This window comes from Synchiropus splendidus, chromosome 11 (genome assembly GCF_027744825.2).
Source record: "Synchiropus splendidus isolate RoL2022-P1 chromosome 11, RoL_Sspl_1.0, whole genome shotgun sequence".
Classification (NCBI taxonomy): Eukaryota; Metazoa; Chordata; class Actinopteri; order Syngnathiformes; family Callionymidae; genus Synchiropus; species Synchiropus splendidus.
In genome coordinates this window covers 17,387,294-17,407,773 of record NC_071344.1, presented here as the reverse complement: position 1 = coordinate 17,407,773, position 20,480 = coordinate 17,387,294, and the positions used below count along the sequence as shown (strand labels likewise).

At 42.5% G+C, this 20,480-nt stretch overlaps 2 protein-coding genes across 3 annotated transcripts in view; one reads left to right on the top strand and one right to left on the bottom strand.

The window, feature by feature from the left end:
- slc36a1 (solute carrier family 36 member 1) overlaps positions 1-16,450 on the bottom strand; it is a 32,211-nt gene extending 15,761 nt beyond the window's left edge. The window contains exons 1-11 of the mRNA XM_053879013.1: positions 16,274-16,450; positions 13,433-13,549; positions 10,957-11,068; positions 10,682-10,772; positions 10,062-10,150; positions 9,193-9,282; positions 7,968-8,052; positions 6,788-7,015; positions 4,598-4,696; positions 2,504-2,670; positions 2,049-2,218 (exon numbers count right to left, since the gene is read on the bottom strand). Of these exons, the coding sequence (XP_053734988.1) occupies positions 2,049-2,218; positions 2,504-2,670; positions 4,598-4,696; positions 6,788-7,015; positions 7,968-8,052; positions 9,193-9,282; positions 10,062-10,150; positions 10,682-10,772; positions 10,957-11,068; positions 13,433-13,469 (1,168 nt within the window). The 5' untranslated portion in view covers positions 13,470-13,549; positions 16,274-16,450. The remainder of the gene's footprint in view (positions 1-2,048; positions 2,219-2,503; positions 2,671-4,597; positions 4,697-6,787; positions 7,016-7,967; positions 8,053-9,192; positions 9,283-10,061; positions 10,151-10,681; positions 10,773-10,956; positions 11,069-13,432; positions 13,550-16,273) is intronic.
- A 503-nt stretch (positions 16,451-16,953) lies between these two features.
- Positions 16,954-20,175, top strand: atox1 (antioxidant 1 copper chaperone). Of its 2 annotated transcripts, XR_008416108.1 has the most exons (5): positions 16,954-17,120; positions 17,407-17,482; positions 19,376-19,526; positions 19,772-19,864; positions 19,904-20,175. XR_008416108.1 is itself a non-coding variant. In XM_053879428.1 (4 exons), exons 1-3 carry the CDS (start codon positions 17,115-17,117, stop codon positions 19,498-19,500), a joined length of 207 nt encoding a protein of 68 aa, XP_053735403.1. In that variant the 5' UTR covers positions 16,954-17,114; the 3' UTR covers positions 19,501-19,526; positions 19,772-20,175. The 2 variants fall into 2 exon arrangements, 1 of the variants encoding a protein (XP_053735403.1); XM_053879428.1 differs by having other exon boundaries at positions 19,772-20,175.
- The last annotated feature ends 305 nt before the right edge of the window (positions 20,176-20,480 follow it).

The following is a 20,480-nucleotide window of genomic DNA, read 5'->3' as shown; positions in this document are numbered from 1 at the left end:
GTCTCCCTATGCAACAACAACAGGCTGTCTCTTGTCACAGGTTTCCAGTATGACCTGCCTGCCCGCCCTGTGCCACAGTGGAGTTCATGAAAACATATTAGAAATAAGGGGATCCAGAATGTCCTTTAAAACTGCCCGCAGTGGATCCTGAGGAAACTCTAGCAATATCTTGAGAAGCTTATATCCTTCCTACACATACCAATATACTGTACAGTAGTCTCACTCTTCTTCACATCACAAAAGCTAAGGTCAAAGCTGCTCCGAGGATAACGCCTGCGTAGAACCTTAATACTTTTGTTCGAGAGACAAATCTCTGTTAACCCTCTCCCTGGCAGAGTTCTGAGGAACGCAGCGCCTGACCTAAGAAGGACTCCAAGTTTCTTATAGTCCAACTTTTCACTCTATTTCAAATCTGAGAGAGGAAGATTTGAATGTAAATAAAATATTTAAAAGTTCTCGATTCTGAAAAATGTATGCTTCCTCCAAATGAAATATTAACCAGGCCGACGTGGAAACTTAAAAGAGCGAGGAAATAAAGAAGTCTCACTAGAATATGGACTCTATCGATACATTACACCTAAAGATGAGACGCACTTTATTAGAGCAGTAGGAAGCACTCCCGGATGAAAGAGACACAGCTCTCGTTCAAAAGAGTGACTGCTCGCAAGAGAACTCTAGTGCCTGCACACAATATGCTATGTGATAACTGAATGAATCAGCTGTGCGTTTGAAACACAAAATTAAAAATAGGCTTTTTATAGAACACAGAAATATTAAAAGGAGATGACTAAAATAAATGAGCAAAAGTGGGCGCCCTGCACAGAGTCTGTGGAGCCCAAATCACAGAGGAAATAAGTAGGTCCAGATGATACAGACTTATTGAGAAAATGTAAATACTGCCAAGTGTTTAAGAAACATGTTTAAAAACTGATGTAAATTCAAGTTCACAACAACATTTTCTTGAACAACGTAGGGCTTCTGTGACACTGAAACACCTAGTCTGTGGTGTTGATGTGGCGAAGGACCGGTGGGTTCGAAAGGGAAGTGAAAACAATTAGTAATGGCTCTTCTCCATGCTTCCTCAGCACCCAATGCTTTGCACAAGCAGGAGCAGCTGAACCATCAACGGCTAATCAGGGTTTAAGAGCCTAACTCAGGGACACACCTGCATCTGCAGTTGAGATCAAACCGACGACCTAGCAGTCGCAGGGCATCCACTTTCGGAGGGCTGTTGTGGCTATAAATAGCAAAGCCATTACTAGGACGTGAGTGTGAGAGCTGACAGGAGTCGTGCCTGTTTATCAAGCAAGCTTCTCCTTCACGTGAGGCCAGTCAGACCACAGCCCCTGAGGGATGGAGACGGTTACACATGACACCAGGGGAGAAAGAGAGTTGGTGTGTGATGACTCATTCTCACAGAAAACACTACGACTGTTTGTGAATCTCAAGTCAGTGTGAGAGCAAAGCTTGTCCTTCAAACCTGAGCCTGGAGCACCAGTCAGCGGCCCATAAAGGAGGTTTCCTTAGTCATGTCAAAGGGCAAGGACGAAAGAGGGCTTCTGCTTCTTGAGGATCTCACATGGGTAACCTTGTCCCAAAATGTTAGTGAGGATCCACATTGCACTAGAACTTACAGGAGTTCTTTGAGAAGCATCAGGATTCACTGGATGACTCAGGCAGTCACACGTTTTACTCAACGCCTTTCCAAGCTACCACTTCCTGCTCAGGCGTCTCCTGAGCTCATCTCAGTCCTAAAGGTAGACAAGGTGGAAGAGGATGGGGGGATGAGGGATGGGGATAGACCTCTCACGGGCCGCTGGGGGCCACAGTCCAACCAAGCAGTAACCACGAGGTTCACCTGTGCCTTACAACACGCGACTGAAACAGACACGCAGACTGTGGCAGTCGATCTAATAGACTAACTTCAAGAAAACGTAAGTGTCTTTCAAGCACTGGGTCTGTGACTTCCTCCTCATTGTTTTCATTTGGATCAAACGTCAGCATTGTTAGCTTCAACCATGATTGCAGTGCCGCTGTCTCTGACTTACATGTAAATATGACCAGCAAGGTGCGCAGCGACAGGTCCACCGCAGTCTGCCACCTCCCCGACACGCGGGCCACCACCGGCGGGATGAGGATCTCGGCGGGAACGTAGAACTGCAGGGCGAATGTGATGAAAATACCAAAGCAGTAGAGAAGCATCACAGCCTGGTAGGTCCTGGGAGGAGAGAAACGGGAGACACAAGATGAAAACCAAGCGATAAACAGCCCGAAACGGTAGAAGCGCTTCGACCTCCCATGAATTATACATGCTGACTCGATGGGGTACTAATGTTGGAATGTAAAGTTTGTGCTCCTAGCGTGGGGATTAGAGAAAGATCTGTCATAAATCTTTGACAAATGGCTGATGTGTATTTTTGGATGGGGTGAGGTGTTTTGGGTCACGGGCATTAGTGTCTGTCCAGAACTAATTAAACTTGTAAAGCAAGGTCGAAAGTCGTACCAGCAGTTTGGAAGGTTTAGCGTGATGCTGCCGCCGATGTTTGCCCCGAAACACATGTATCCAATAGTGCCGAGGCTGATGTACAGGAACGTGACGATGCCCATGCCCACATACAGGACGGTGGAAAAGCTTTGCGGCTTCTGCATCTTGTTTTCCAGCGGAAGAACCTGTGAGAAGAGTCAGGGCGAAGACAAGAACCTTATAATCCTCCCTCTCGTTTGACATTTGTGCAACATCAAAAGACTACAGCGCCCAAAGAAGCAGCTGTAGCAAATGCTCCGGTTACCTCCCTTTCAAAATGTCATTTTCTATCAGGCTGTCAGGCTTGATTTGTGCTTATGGATGTAATAATGAGCGCTAAATTTCTGATGACCTTTTATGGAGCAGAGACTCGCTGACTCGTTTTACCCAGTACAGCGAGCACTTCTGTGAATGCAAGCGTCGGGAGAGGATGTGCAGTGTGTGTGCGTCACAGAGACGCAACTTCAAAATACGGCAGCAGCGGGGTCAAACAATTTGTGCTTGAAAAGAAAGCAATTCCCTTCTGGTAGAGCAAAGAAAGCGATAATGAAAAGATGTTATAATGAAGCTGACAACAACAATGTGTAGTTTTTCTGAGCAACATTATGACTTACTTTGCAGTAAATTAAAGATTTCTCATTGGTTTCTGCTGTTTAGTGACTGTTAAAATGCTAAATGGCGCACCAGCGCAAATAAGGGTGCCTTAAACAGATTAAACTGGATATTAAGGCGCATAAAAATGATACAAACTCTCATCAACACAAACCAAAAACACTAGATTATTTTGCTGTGTCATGTAGAATTGCTTATTTTTGTTTAATCAGCGCGGAAGTTAATTCATAGCTGAGAGATTAAGGTGAGAGTTCAGCATCTTGAAAAAGAACAACATATTAAGACTGCCGTTTTGGACTGAGTATATTAGCCAGCCTTCTTATTCTGCTGGTTTGACTTCAATAAGCAACTACTCTGAATTTTAACTCAACGCCATTGTCTTCTACAACTGAAGAACCGAACCGGACCACATTTTGGATTGATTTGATGATGTGTGTGTTACTCTTTGACACATGAACACACATTAACAACTAAGTGAATCTGACTGCAAATGAGAGTTTTCCTTTCTTAACTAAACTATAATTTAAAAAGTCTTCTCTTATTCCAGGGGTCGGGAACCTATGGCTCGCCAGCCAGATGTGGCTTTTTCCTTAACTTCAGACCAGTTTATCCATTGTGTTCACACAATGCTACACAAGTAGCATATGAGGCGCAATGACTCTCAACGGCAGTTACTGTGACTCCCCAGGATGCTCAGCAGTCACAGTCACCCTATCATAGCTGCTATCACCATAACATGGATTTCTACTGCATCACATCAGACCAATGAAGATGCAGGCATTTTATTGCCATGTGATGGTTGGAGACTTGTTACTTCCTCCACACGGGCAACGCCAAAATGCCAGCAACCTGACATGCTACTGACACCAAACCACTTTACAGTTTTGTGGTTTTCATTTATTTCATTTTATGTGATCACTTATATTTGCCTCTCGGAGGGGATTTTATTTTTCATGCTGTGTTTTTTCTTTAGACTGAGAGCGGACTCAAATTTAGTTTCGTCAGCCAGATGGATAGTGGATTTATGTTCGAATATCAGAGCTGTTGCTATTCATTTGAATCAATACAGTGAACAATTTATGTTATTTAAATGAACTCTGCATTCTCTGGTTAACACATGTTAGTGATTTCTCCAATCCCGGTTGACGTTGAACAGAGCTTGACAAAGGCTGACTGTTAAACTCGTTTGAAATCCTCTTCAACCTAATTGTTCATGAAGAGGGGCATGTGCCGGGTTTGGCTGTACTCCAAATTGAGTTTTGATCAAGAGCTGCACCACACTGTGCTTCTTGGAGCGGTTCCTCATAAATCCATTCATTCCAGAGCCCTGAATGAATCAAACAAGCCGCTGTAGCTTCAAATGCATCACTCACACGACCAGGGAGACTCCATCTACTGACAGCACACATTATAAAGCTGAGAAGAGTTCATGAGTCACGCTGTCAGGTGCAGATCACCTACCACGCCGATTCCTTCAAAAGCGAAGATGGCCGTCCCGAAGAAGAGGGGGTAGTCTTTTAGTCTTCCCACTGCAGGCAGATCGATGGGGAAGTGGATGTGCTGGGGAAAGAAAAGAAAGGAGACTTCACTTCTCCGTGAACTCATCAACAGATCAGGTTTCATATCACTGGCGCTGAAGTGAATTAATAAGAGCAGGAGTGCTTTTGTGCTCATGGCCTGACCTTGCCACTAAACTGTCTCGTACTTTAATTAGCAGGTCCTTCATTATGAAGCGCAAGAATAGGGAGAATAATAGAAAAGGCACCGTCATGAATCTCAATACATTCATCAGATAAAGCGTGTCGGGCCGTGATCCTTTTTCATCACTAAAAAAGGGCGTTAGCCAGGAACAGGATGATGGTACTCAACAGCCTGTGCTTCGATTGCCATCGTCTAGGTCACTGCAACACCATTCACTTTAACAGCACATGTCACATTGTAAATTGTTGCACAGTGAATTGTAAAATCTCAAGCGTCAAATCAGCAATGCAGTCGCAGAGCCTCCTCAGAAACAAGTTCTCTTCACATCTTAGTAGCACTTCCAAGGGTGATTCATCAGCCACTGAAGAGGCGCTTTCACTACAACGCTCGCTGCGACTCCCTGCACGGTTTCCTGGTGCAAGAAATTGCTTTGCTGGCCGGCGAGAACGCTCCTTCGCAGGGAAAGCGGCTCGCGTGTTTGAGAAGGAGGCTGCAGCGCAGTGATGAAATACTCCGCTGCTAGAAAAGCAGGTAATCTGCAGGCTCTGTCAGTACCACTTGTCCCGCTATCCATAACAGCACCGGTGCAGCAGCAGAGACGGATTACAACAGAAACTAAAGTTAGAGTTTGCCGACTTAATTACAAGCCAAGACCAGGCCAGTTATTAGAAAAGTTAATATCACAGTTCAGCTTGGATTTGTTTTTAATAAAAGCTGAACTAGATTAACATAATTAAACCATTATCAGTAAACATCACCTGTGACGCTATTCGTTTTCAATTAACATCTCTCATGACAGCGCCGTAATTCATCACAAAATAATAGCCTGGCTTCCTGAATAATTGCTTTAACTGCGACAAGGATAATATTATGCAATACACCTATCATACTCTTATCATGTTTAAGAACTGTTCCATTTTGCTTTGTGGTTTTTAGGCTCAAGTGGCGTCAAAATTAGAATGTTTATCTACTGTTCATGTTGGATCGATGTCTGACGCTTTATCAGTGTTGCTTTCGTCAAAGAAAATTTTGGCAAAATATCAGACTTTAAAATTTGAGGTAGAAGCCAATTCAATTGTCAATGCTTAGTCAAACACTGAATAATACAGAATACATAACCTCCAATGTGATTACAATTTTTACTACTTCTTTTTAAATACTGCAAAGATATTTGCATACATTTGCCGAAGCAAGTTAATGTTTAGAGGAATATTTGCTACATTTTTTTTATGTTTCACACTTTGTTTTTCAAATAATGATAATTTAAATAACATTTAAAAAAAAACTGTTCAGGCGAACACTCATTGCAAACTGCAATTCAATTTTGGCTCTCCAACACCGAATACTTCAACACTGCTTGCGGACTTTGGATCACACCTCGCACTGAAGTGTCACCATGATAATGGTTGGGACGCCTAACACTTGACACTGTGGACAACAAAGAAATGATAAAATAAAGAAGTAACGCGTGACATATGGGTCGGAAAGTCTAAATCATTTTGACTTGTGTTGAACCGCTCCTGTTAGGTCACCAGCCGACAAAGCAGTGAACCGTGTTGCCAAATTTTTCTCAGACCTTCGAGAATAGGGAAGTGGGTTTCCAGAATTTCGTCAGCGGTCTTGCAGAGTTCATTTCTCCTCCACAGCGGATTTGTGCATTTAAAAAACATGATTAGAAGCAAAATAAATAGAGGTGCATTACTAGACTGAAATTACATTTTCTTTGACAAAAACAACACAAAAAATGCTAAGACGCGTAGTAAACTAAAATGACAGCTAAACACAAAGGCCAAACTGAAACTAGTTGCCAAAATCAATGCAAGTCTTTTTGGGGTGAATGTGGATGTCACCAGGATAAAAGCCTTTAATACACCAGCAGGGGACGGTAGAGCGCTGTCCCTGCTGCTGAACCTAACATCAGAGAAGGGTGAGCCAAATATGAAAGTTTACCCCGAGGGAGTAGAAGTAGATGAGGATGAGAGAGGCGGTCATGACCAGGTTGGCTATCAGGGACAGAGGGGCCAGGTACTTCAGGTTGGGCGTGAAGACCAGGAGGATGAAGGCGGGCAGGAAGCAGAGCATGTAGATTCTGGAGTCGAAGCTCGGCACCAAAATGTCTGTCTGGTTTGTGTGGTTAATGTGGCAGTTGAAGGTGGTGGAGTTGGCTTTTTCTACAACCTGGAACACAGACACATCACCTTATCATAAGATTATCCTCAGTCCCCAAGCTCACCTGGCGAATTACAGCATTAAGAAAACAAATAAACGCCCTTTGGTGTCCAATTTCAAGTTTATCCATTCTGCTTCTTAAACTCAACGACTAGATGAAGTAGGTAAAAAAAAAAAAAAAAAAAAAAAGCACAAAAACACTTTTAGCAGGCGGGCAGCACCATCTAGTGGTCTACTGGCTAATATTCACTCAGACAGTTATTAGGTTTTCGACCAACACGTTTTAAATAATTTCTTTGCATATATTTTTTTTAAATCAAAGTAAATATTCCAGTCGGACTCACTCATGACAAACACAGCGTGTGCAGTGGTATCACTCAGAAAGAAATGATGATGACGTTTGAGTGGCATTCAAAACTAATTTCAAGTTTCTTAAGAAGTGCAATAGAACTTCATTGTATCAAGTATTTGGCAGTGATCCAGGCTTTTGGAGAAAATGTGCAATCATCAGGTTCAAGGAATGCAACTTTCCTCCTCCTACATCACGTTGTATAGGAGGAGGTCGAAAGCTGCTCTCTGCAGGACTCCTTTAAAATCTGACTGTGTTAACTTCTCATTCAAAGAAGGAAAATAATACCAGTATCTTCAGTCCAATTGTGAGCGTTTCTCCCAAATAATAGTCACAGAGATTATGTCTAAATATGACTCAGCTAACTTCAACTTTGGACCCGTCATTTCACATCTGCTCAGGTCCAGCTGTGTCAGAGCAGCGTGGCTGTTTATCTAAACCGAGCTTATGAACACCTGCCAAGACATACTTCCCTATGTGCTCACTTAACACTGTTTTCTCATGAGTGACAGATCCAGCGAAAGCTTAGGAAAAGCACAGCAGGCAGAGGTTTATCGTCTGAGGCAGGAGAGTTATCCTCAAGCATTTGCTCTGCGGAAGACAAGAGGTTACCTGCTTGATGTTATCGCTGAGGAAGACGAAGTAAACACAGCAGAATCCCAGCTGGGTGATGATGAGAAATAAATTTACCGTCCGTCTAAAATAGACAACACACAGGGTTACAGAGGGTCCGCCACAGGTACAGAAAGAACAACTCACATGTTTAGCGGCAAAACTATTAGAAAGTTCAGTCAGCATCAAGAGCTATACAGACAGAATATAAAACAAAATTTCAACAAAGCAACAATGGTAGCCATTAGAGCAGAAACAAAGGGATTGCAATGGAAAACACTTCCAGGCTGGAAGGGTGCCTTGGTGCTCTGCACTCTTAGTCATGGTGGAGAATAGGGCTCCTTTTCTTGACCCTGTCCTGAGTAGAGGGCAGGTTGGTGCAGGTTATCTCCACAGTTGCAGTCTGCTCTTGTCTTACTTGAGCAGACCAGACAAGACCAGACAGTCATGGAGGTCATTAAAATCACATTTGCTTCAAAGAGAGAATTTAAATTGGATATTAGAGTATCCGTATTTACCATGAACTTCATGATGATGTAATCTGACCTTAATCCCAAATGTATTTCCGCAATAAATCACTTTTTTATCGCAGTCTTAACCCTGTGTCTTATACAGCAACACAGCTAATATATGGATTTTTACAGGCTAAAGAGCGCCGTGGTGCCAAAATATTGAGCATGGTCACTTCAAACCAATGATTTATTTACCTTAAAGCGCTCAAAATGTGCTGCTTTCGCCCATGTGAGCGCAATACAGTAAATAAAAGATGAGTTCATGATTCAAGTTCGGAACATTGCCCAGTTTGTTTCATGAGTCAGTTTCCATGCTGGACCCTTTTTTCAAAACTAGTTTAGAAGTGATCCTCGTGCATTTTTAAATTCAGTAATATAAATACTCCAGTGCGCTCTAAAGTCCGGAATTTACGTTTTTTAACTCCTGACATCCTAGGTCATGGACCGCTCCTGCCCAGTCCATCGTGAACAAGCGACCACTTATTCCCACACTAGAGTCATCAATTAACCTGAGTGGGGAAGGTGGGGTGCACATAGGAAACCAGCAAGGAGAGAAACTCCAGATACAGTTGTTCCAAACCTGAGTCACCTCAAGCCGGATTTGACCATTGACCTTCAGCTCTGATGCTGCATCATTCACTGCTAAGTTCTATCCAATCACAATCCATCATATTGATGCTACACCACAAATCACCCAAAAAAACCCCACTTACTTTCCCCAGTGGGCGTGCCGCCTCAGCCACGATACATTTTCCATCCCATACTGGACCGCCTCGCCATAGGTCAGCGATGGTCGGCTGATCCTGGAGATGAAAAACAGGTTTCAGGTTTTAAATTCAGCGGTAATCTATTTACATATTGGTAGGAGAAGCAGTTATACAGGTCGCCTGAGCTCGAATGCTATTACTCTCACACTTTATTGAGGACAAAGAAGTCAAAAACTCATACTCAGTTTTTTTCCCACTTGCCAATAATTCAATGAAATGACTTCATATTACAAAATCTTTACTACATTTTTGTCCGGGTCAACCTTCTAAATGAGACTTGTTTTCTCACTCACTGACACATAATCCATAAACATGAACTCAGTATTCTAAGAGAAGAAAGTTTCTTAGAGGACAAAGCAAAACTGTTCTCTTTCTCTCATTTCAATTCACTGAGTGTCTAACCGTCCACAAAATCCTCTCCACATGAGACGAGTCCATGACCCGGACACAACGACATGATAAAAATCGGCTGTCAGCAGCAGCGATAACCCTCTATGAAGATCCATAAAGGTCAAAGTACACTACTCTGGAAACCAGTTATGTAAAAGGCACCAAACAAGCAGCAAACAAATCTCAAAAGCAGGTCAGAATTTGTGGCTTCTTTCATGGATCAAATGCTAATTCTTCCATACCAAGCAGCAGACTTAACCAAGTGCATCAATCCAATATTCATGGATACAGCTCTTCTATATAAGCTTACATGATCAAGGTAGCTAAGGGTGGAGCCTTGCTGTGTTCATATGTCATATGTTCACATATGAACATAATAGTTCATACGTGTTCAGACGGGACACGGTTCAGACGTCAACACTCACTTTGCACTCAGGTGGTGAGAGCAGTCGACCAGCAGCCGCATACAGTGGACAGCGATGATGCCCATACAGAAGAGACTGACTGGTCCAACCTGGAAAGATACATGTCAAAGAACTTTTTAATCTTACAACAACAATAACAACAACACATGAACTTCCACTGCCAAAAGTAATTCAACTCCAATCAAACCACTCATAGTTTAACTATTATGTTTATTATAGTTTATATAACGTATATGCTTTCATTGTAGCTATATTTTCTGGAAATACAGAACATGTGAATGTCATTCATCATTAAAAAGCATTTTTTTCTGTAAATTACATTTAGTACATTTATATTTTTTAAATATGTCCATATGTACAATTATTGGCATCCAAACTTATATATGTCATTCATTCAGTCCAATGGTAATGGATCATTACTTATTAAATCAAGTTTATTTACAGACGATGAACAATATTAATGACAATTCACTTCCATTTCTGCAACAGAATAGGAGCAACAGCCAGTGTTCTTTCCCTGAAGTACAAATAAGGATGACAACGTTGGTACATGAGCAGAACAACAGTTTAATCTAATCGGACTCCAGCAGAACAGACTGATTCGATCACCCGTCACTTACCACCAGGCCTGCATTCTTCACCGCCAGAGGGAGGCCCAGCAGCCCGGTGCCGATGTTTCCCTTTAGCAAGTGGATCAGGGTCTGAAAAAAACTGGAGTCCACAACCAGGTTACATATTAGATATATATATAGGATTGGGTGTTTGATGACGTTTGATGCCTCATTGTAAAACACATCAATGAGGTCTTTCGGCTAAGTTTAAAAACAACTGAACATGAGATGAGGAAAAAAAGGAAATCTAGCCACAACAACAGAAGGATAAATGTTATACATACGAGGTCCCTGTTCGCCCCCCTAACCGCTCATAGTCGCGTTGTGGTCTGGCTGGACCTGGCGATGGACACAAGGCATCCATCTCTGAAGGGTTATGATCGGAGAACAAGGACCCTGAGGAGAAAAAGTGAGGAGAGATGAATTCAAAAAGCGTCTGTCTTTGGTTTCCATCACGAGAACAGCAGTCACTTCACGTGACCGTTGTTTCACTTTTGCCATTTCCTGTCTGCTGACCTTTTCACCAAAAAGGCTGAAGATAAACAGATGCAGGATGTTCATGAGAAACTTTTGTAGTTTGTCCCCTGATTGAATTTGCTGATATGGATCTTATTTGCTCTCACAAAAACTGTGAGGTGACTGTCAACATCTGCCACTTCCCTCAGAGAAGACAGCTGAGCTTCTTGTTTTAGTAGCAGTCAGTCCAACACCAATGTTTGATGTTCTGCTCATGGGTTTAAAAAAACGCACCTTATTTACACACAATGGCCACTCAAGCAGCATGGTAGCTTAAAAACATAAGCACACGGAGCTCAAATAAGATGACATAATTTGTAGGACAGGTCTCAACAAGACACATTCACCACACTGAGAAATAGGTCCTTAACAGGCACTACCTCTTTTCAACCAGCTAAGAGGAACCGCTGCTGTAACCACAGGGGTGACATGTAAACCAGCTTTGCATCTCGAGATGTTATGTCGTCACAGTGTGAAATATAAAGCACGTTGTTACTTCAGTCAGATTCTTCCTCAAATCAATTAAACAACGCACAAAAACCATGTAATAATAATCTTCCAGACAGAAACACCTGAAGGAAGTTTATACAGAAGATTGAAATACTGGCAGAGAATCAGGACGCTATTTGTAAAACCAAGAGGACTGAAGGGAAATGTAAAAACAAACTGTAAGTCACGTGCTAAAAGGATAAAGTACTTTACAGAGCATTCCAAACTGACCTGCTTCTGTCCCTGGCTTCTCCTGATGAGCTCCTCAACCAAACCTCTGATAAATGACACACCTCCTGGATGCAGCCAGCCTTTTTTACCAAGATGACGCACTGAGCAAACATGTTTTTTTACTGCCCAATAAGATTAACATGGAAAACCTATATAGCATTTGATCATATACTGTAATAGCGTATGGTCAATATGCCAGCTAGCAGGAAGGTTCAGCTCACTAGGTTTTATTCTAGGACGTGTCCTTACAAAGAGCCTGAGCACGCATTAGCTACAAAAGTCCGAGACGTGAACACAAACAAACCAGGTTTAGGCCGTGGACTTGATCCCACCTAGAGATCTGCACTTTGGCTCGGGGCACAGCACACCACACCACTCAGTCTGCTCCCTCTTACTCCCCTCAAATGACCTCCATCCACTTCACTGCCTCTATGACCAGCATCTTCACATGTATTATGTCATTCAGGTCACACTTAAGATTATGGAACATTTGTTATCACAAATGGAGTAGTTATTCTTTCATGTATGAGGCCAGTAATTCATCATTGTGAAGTTTTGATCACTCTCTTGTCAAGACCGACTAGATTTTAGTCACCAAAAGTAGAGTACAGGGGGCTGACGCAAAACTATTTAGTCACAGTTTTGGAACTGAGTAACACCTGAAAAGCTTTGACATAAATGTTGCATTCCAGTGACCTGGGAATTTGCAGCTGGGAACTATGCTCAATGTGTACCAGTTCAGAAAACAGGATGGTGGTGTCCACGAAAACTATCCTTGCATGTGCCTTGACAGGATATCAGCAACTGCTTGATAAATATGTTGCAACTAAAAAACCCTCTGGTGAAGAGGAAACACACAAATCTGCACAATGTGTTATCATATTACTGGGGATTTTCCAGTTCCCAGCACCACTGGAATGCACCACAAGACATTATTGTGAAGTATTAGATGTAGGACTGACAAACAGGTGAATGAGAACTTCTGGAAAGATTTGAAAAGTCATCAACCGTGCATGAGTGTCTGATGATGTCATCAGCCTGTTCTGGACTCCGATGTGGAAAAGCAGTTTTTATGCAAATTTGAGTTTTGAATTGGAGTGGGGTGGGAGGAGAGTGGAGTGCCCAGAGGAAGGTTAGTTGTGGCCAACACTGGATCATGCGCTTCCTTAAGAAATCCAATCGAAATAAGGCAAATCCTGAAGAAAAGTGGTTTTGCATGACTCAGAGAACACTGTATGAAAATGTCTTTAGTCAAACTACTTCTATTTTCACACGCTTGATTTTCTGATCTGTAACTGGAAAAGATCGAGCCAACTATCTGAAACAAGGCACTCACACAACCTTGTCTGACTCCTAATATCTGTCATATATAATATCCATCTTTATTTTATGAGAAGCTAAAGCGTCACCACCATGTGACTCCTGTCAAACAGAAGCGAGAGCTGATGACACAGTGTCTATAGTGGGATTAGAACAATCCTCCTCCGTGTCTGTGACCTGGTTGATAATCAAAGTATTTCTCACCTTCACCTCGAACGTCGATGTCACTAGAACTCATCATCTTGGGTGCTTACGAAAGTCGCCTTCCAGTGTGGCTGTGGCTAGTGCTCAGCAGTAGGAGAGTCCAACATTGATGGTTTCCTGGAGGAGCAGGAATATTTATTAAGAGAGACACTTGTTGTTTGCCACAAGCTAAGCACTAGAACAGGGTTCACGATCCAATGTGCCCTCAAGAAATAACAAAACTTTCACTTTGTTTTTTTTATTCACTGACAAAGTAGCGAAAACAATACTTGGCATGTCTGTAAAAAATGTTTTGGAAAATCTGCAACCTTATGTTTTCACAATCAATTTTGTTTTTGTCACAGTGGAGTTCCTTCCCTTTCTTTTTCAGGTGACATTTTATGTTTTTCTTTGTATTTCATCATTAGTCTGCAACTTTTATTGGAATTTTCTACAGAAGACAGATGTTTTTTGTTACCTTTTCTAGGGGTGGGTGTTTTTCCCATTTCTTTCTAAAGACTTTTTGTCAACAACTTTCTCAATTCAGATCCTTTTATGTAAACAAATTCTGGGGGGCAGACTGGACTAGACTAACAAGTGGATCAGGTCCTTCGACAAGCAGCATCGCTGCACCTATAACATGTATGAGATTGTTTCTATCAAAAGTTTAGTAGTAAATGTAGTATACAACCAATTCCCAGCTGAAGAGGCAGTGGTGATGCAGCAGGAAAAAAACAGCACATTTGACAGACTTGACTGTGATGAGGAACATGCGCAGTCCGATGAAGATATTTAATCATTAGTGAGATAGAAAGCGAAGCTGCTTAATGACAGCGAGTCCCATTGCCCTGAGAGTTCATAAGCAGCCCACACTGGAGCTTACAGGAACTTGTTTCACCGGGTCCGGGGACTAGGTGGGGGAGGCAAACAGAGATTGTTGGAAGTGTAAAGAAGACATGCAAATAGCGGCAGACGTGAAAGAAGCCATAGGAGAAATACTCCTGGAGGAGCAGCGGTTACGATGCCCACCCATCCTCAGTGTTGCTTGAGAGATGAGGAAGGGTGTGACCAGAGGATCCAAAACAAAACATTGATAAAGAGTAACGCACTATGGCCACCGCAATGGTGAGTCATAACTAACAAATCAGATAGATGGATGAATTACTTTACTCCACCCCAAACATTGGGTCATACTGAAGAAGTATGCCTTAATATCCAACCATTTTTAAGCTACAGCCTTTTAAAAGAGTAACATAAAAAAAAACTGGCGCCACAATGAGTGAACTCCAGGACAGAATAAACAACACAGCCCTCAAATGAAGAGACTTTGTAAATGACAGCAGTGTTGATCGTAACCGGATAAATTTTTATGAATTTCACAGAGAAATTAGGAGATAAGATTAGATCAGAATGGATATCCTTTGTTGGTCCCACAGTGGGGAATTCTACAGGAGGACCAACATGGTGCTTGCTCCTGTTTCCATAGCAGGAAAACCTGAAGGTAAATAGGTCTCATATGACCCGCCGTTGACAAAAGTCTGTTTGTATTCATGGCTAAAATAGAAAAGGGTGGCCTAGATTGAAATGTTTGCTTTACAGAGTGGTAAACTGTGGCTTCAGTTCCTTATATGCTGCAAGTTTCCACGAAACAAAGGTCTAGTTCTGCATAGATATACTGTGCCAGCAGAAATGAAGACAGACTGAACATCTTACTTCTTAACCATGAAAAGGCCAACGTCTCTTAACTATGAGCCACTCAGCAAGTTTCACACAGGACGTCGACAAACTTCTTAACTATAGGGAGGCCGGCGACTTAATTATGAGCCACTCAGCAAGTCTCTAACCACAGTGTGAAGCAGAGTCAGAGTCACGGTGCAACGTGACCCGCAACTGAGGTTTGGTTTGTCTCCCAAGTATCTTTGTCTGTGCTTGTTCACATATAGGAAATGTCAACAGCATAAGTTTAAGATGATAACCAGTTGCAAATGTTCAATGTCAACAAAACAGTATAAACCGGAATAACATTATTAGCAGTGGTTAGACTGGAAAAGCGGATAATAATGTTGTTGATCAACTTCACTGCTGGACGATTCCGCACCACATGATGATCATGATAGAGATCAATATTAATACCTGCCAATCCTTCTTCTGATCTGGAGCACGACTTTGTTTTGTAAACTTCAGCAGACTAGTGATCATTGTAGGTTGATATCACTGAACGCGTTAACATGAGAGTGGAGGTGCACATTGATGGTACACAAGCAAAAACATATCTGACGGCTCGAAGTGAAGAGCACTTTCCCACTGTATTGTCTCCACCATATTCGCTGCCATGTAATTCCTGTTGACACTGTCGGAGCTTCATCTGCTAATCGACCGTGAATTGCCAGTCAAAAAGCCATTTAACAAGCGATAACACAGATTCGAGCTCCGAATTGTCATCCTGCACTTGGACTTTGACCACTGCGATCCATTCATGGCGCACAGATATATATATATATGTGACGACTCGGAGGAGATAAAACGCATAATCCCATTATTTTCGGAACAACCTTTACTCCCAGAGGCTTGTACCGTGTGTGGCTCTGACACTTCTGTGAACCCGAACGGTCGCAGTGATCGTTTCGACCCGAAGAGATCATGAAAGAGGCTCTTTAGCTGTTAGCTTTCGCGCGACACAAGCGACTGAAATAGCTCGGAAGCGCTAAAAATAACAGTCGAGGATTATACACAGGCTGGAAAGACAAATAAATACGCGTTTAACGACCTGCTTGTGTGACGCCTTTTCGCGTCCAGCGTGAGACCAGAAACGCGTTAGCAAGTGTTAGCCGTGGTGATGTTCGGGTGGGTTTCGGGACGTACCTCGGCGCTGGTCAGTTCCGGTCTTTTGTGGCCCTTGCAGAGACTCTCATCACCGCAGACGCTGTATTTTCATCCCGTTATCGTGCGGAGGAATGTACGGGCCAAACACTGCACCGCCTGGGATCGAACACAGAGCAGGACTCTGCTCGGCTTCGTGTCTCACTGAACGACGGTGAGGTCACATGACTCTGGTGACTGAGGGAGTCCGTCATGTTGTTGTCATAGTTACAGATGATAGTGATCGTGAATTTAAGCAATATTAAGTGCAGTTAAAGTCATCGTGTTGAACCTATTTCGAATTCCTTCATAGCATGAGGCAGCATTTTGACCTAATACATAAGAGGTACTTATATATAAACATAGCGTTATGATCAAAATATACAATGGAATACTGAAGAAGATGTTATCAGAATATGTACTATGCTGATGTTGAAATATTTTAATCAACATAACCTGGCGCATTTATTACTTTTACTTTCATTCCCGCATACCTTTATTTTGAAATAAAACGGAAATACTCCATGTAGGACGGTTTATTTTTTGCCTCGGCCATATATACATATATATATATGTCGAAAAACACAATTTTGCTGATTGATTATAGCACTGGAGGGCGAATAATGATAAACCCCACTGAACAACAGTCGTATTTAAAGTTATGACAATATATTTAAATAGTGTTGTTTCGCTAACCGGAAGCTCTCCAATTCTGGCTAGCGTCACACGGCAGGCTAACCGGTTCGGCGAGTCTCGATTTTACGTACTTAGCATATTTTTTAATTGAGTGAGAGGTGAAAGTCAATCACTCGTAGCTTTGTCAGTGTCCTAACACTTCTAAAACATGTCGGTGAGTTGTCAATTCCGTCCTTTGAGCATGTTTTGTGTTTGTTAGCAGGCAGTTTGGTTAGCCAACCTTCTCCACAAGTTGTTAGCCTGTAGTTGTAGTGTGCGTGTTTGATGGTAACGCCTGGTGTTGCTGCTTAAATGGTTCAGGTTATCGGTGTTTCCTCCTGTATTCAATCCAGCAAACGGTGTTCTGGCTTAACAGACAGACTCAATTGTGACGACGGGGAGTTGTGGCGCATAAAGGAAACGCATCGGAGTTGATTGTTTAACAGAGACTTTGATTTTAGAAACACGAATTTTCGGTGGAGATGACGTGTGAAGGATGCTCCGGTGCCGTCGCCAGAGTCCTGAACAAACTGGGAGGTGAGTTCTTCGTGGAAGTCTGTCTTCTTATCGAACTGATCTCGTGGCTCTGGGTATAAAACTGGTGTCGACCTTGGGGCAAAACTCCAACTTAAGTTTCAGGGTCTGAAATGTCACGAGGTCGGTGAAAGTATGGGACTATCCATGTCAAAAGTCAATCAGAAAACAGTCTCCTCTGATCAGACGTGCTGCATCCGGGATATTTTCACTCAAAAATACGTAGTACAATTCAAAAGTTTGGCTTTAGCTTCATAATTCCATTAGTGTTTATGGTGCAGAGCCTCACTGAATGCATTAAAACTATGAATGAACATGATGGAATCGTGTAGTAAACTCGCATGTGTAGTATATGCAGTAAAAAACAATGTGTGATATCACGCAAAACTTGCTTTATACAGTGGTACCTCGGTTTTCGAATGTCCCGGAATTCGAACAAATCGGAGTAATAAACAAAAATTTCAAGATTTTTTTGCTTCGGATTTTGAATGAAAATCCAGAACTCGAACGCCCCCGAAAAAAGCCGGAAACAAGATAATGCGCACCCACGACGCGCTTTATTAGCTGGGACAGGGATGAGGCGAGTCTGGGACAGAGCGTTACTTGGTTTATGACTCTGTCACAGCCAAACTGCACAGAAGCGCACATTCAGAGCTGGACACGCACCGGGCACCTCTTCACTTCTGGAGAGACGTCACTCACTCGGCAACCCCTCCCACATGCAGCGGCCACACACATAGAGGAACAGCGCACCTGCAGCAGACGCTCTACATTCACTCCTACAAAAGACTATTTTAAGGCTTGGAACGCATTAGTTCTTTTTCCATTCATTGTAATGGGAAAAACCGATTCAGATTTTGAACAATTCGCTTCTCGAACGGCCGCCTGGAACGGATTGTGGTCGAGAACCGAGGTACCACTGTATTGTACTGCACCACTTTAGATTCTTCAAAATACTCACCCTTTGCTTTTTTTACTGCACTGCTCACTCATCTACATCATGAAGCACATTAAAAATGCTTCCAATGTTCTGCATGTTGTTGAGCCTCTTCAGTGCCTCTGAGGGAAGCATTATTGGACACTAGTGTTGAGAGCATGTGATAACTTACAAGTTATGGTAAGAACAGTTACATTACGTGGGATTAATTTGCTGTTGAGCACGAGTTTTAGTGTGATTAATTGAGATTAAAATGAATAATCTATTGACAGCGCTAGAAAAGTTTCATGCTTATCAAGAGTTTCACATATCTTGCTTCAAATATTTGAAGTCTTCAGTATTTACAATGTAGAAAGTAGTCAAAATAAAGAGAAAACACTGAGTGAGAATTTGACTGAAAAGCATGTCACAAAGAAGGTGTAGGTTGATGATAAAATACCAGCAATGAAAAAAATAAAATAACAACCATAAACTGCAGGCTTAGGAAATGACCTGTGGTGACCTTTGCCCTGAAGAGGCCCTGTTGGAGGGGGACAACACACAGTGTAATGTTTGCTGCTGTTAAATATAACGGAACATTCCTCCCCTCCAAACCTTTGCCAGTTACTCAGCAGGTATCTCTGTCAGTTTTGGGGCTCTCTCTCTAAACTCAATAGTCCGTCTGGTCATCAAAAAAGTGAAAGGAGATTAGTGTGAGCACATGATGACTGGACGTCCGCTGGTCACCTGATAAATCTAACTGCGTCGTTGAGCTTTCGCTAGTTAAACAACCCAAACACTGAATCAGGGTCCTCAGTGGATGAATGGCTCTGTCAATATACCAAGTGGAGAACAAACATTGACTCCAGGGAAAATCAGCAGTGACAAGTCAACTGTGAGCGCCCCCATCTGGAAGGAACTTGCAGGAGAGTGTGTGTGATTCTGTCACCCATGGAACTGAGAAAAGTTCTCTCACTCAGATGTGAAGTTTGAGATCGACCTTCCGAACCAACTGGTTTGGATCGAGTCCGACCGGACTGGGGAGGAGCTGTTGGAGACGCTGAAGAAGTGCGGGAAGACGGTCAGGTACAACGGAACCAAGTGAAGCCTGAGAAGACGTGAAGCTGATGTGTAGGTTTTGAACTCACTGAAGCTGTTTTTCTATTGAACTCGGGTGAAATATTTCATCTGTAATGGCTCAATTTGGTGCATAACCACAACAAATGAGATGTTTTGGAGTATTGACGTTGAACCTTTTGAGTATTCTCATATGACCTCTTTAGTACAAGACTAAAATTAAATCAGTAGGTGCTCCTTATATTATATTCAAAGTGAGTTGAATTGCTGAACAGTGTGGCTCATCTCTTGTCCTCCAGAGAAACAACCTGCTGCTGTGTCAAATGAAGATTCACTGTAGGAAAGTGAAGACTGCACCTGCTCCGAGTGATGACGCCCGCTGATACACCTATACGCACAAGACCAACCCAACCCCGAGTTCTGTGTTAAACTAGTCTGTGATCAAGACACTTTTCTGTTAAATGCTCCTGTTTCTTTCTAATCATGGGCCGCATCTGTTTATGGCTATATATATCTGATCATCTCTTCACTACGAACAATTTTAGTGATTGTTGCCGAACATTCCCCGTAATGATTCCTTCCTTTTTAAACAAAGCTTCTGTGAGCTGATGTACGACTGTGTTACATAACCAAATGTAGAAGGTGTGGGTCAGTTGTGTTACCGTCAGTGTGGTGACTTAATAAAACACAAATAACAACATTGTTCTATGACTCTTTTTGTCCTGTTGAAGTATCAGAAGAACTTAAAGGCCTGCCCACCAGGTCAAACCCCAAGTCTGGGGACCCCATGCATCTGTGTGTCATAGACTGGGGCTGTTTTTCTCCTCTATAAATGACTTATGGTTGGACTTGGGTCCAGACTTGTATCCAAGTCTGACCATCGAGGGATGCTATGGTCGCACTGAAGTGATTGGTGACCGATGTTGAATTCATTTGTGCGTGAAACCAATGCAGCTTCATGAATTACCCAGTGTGAGCAAAGTGAACCATGAGTGGCCCCAAGCTGTC

Coding starts and splice junctions, on each gene's coding strand:
- atox1 (XM_053879428.1), top strand. Junction 17,483..19,375: donor AGTCCTGAACAAACTGGGAG/GTGAGTTCTTCG, acceptor TCTCTCACTCAG/ATGTGAAGTTTGAGATCGAC.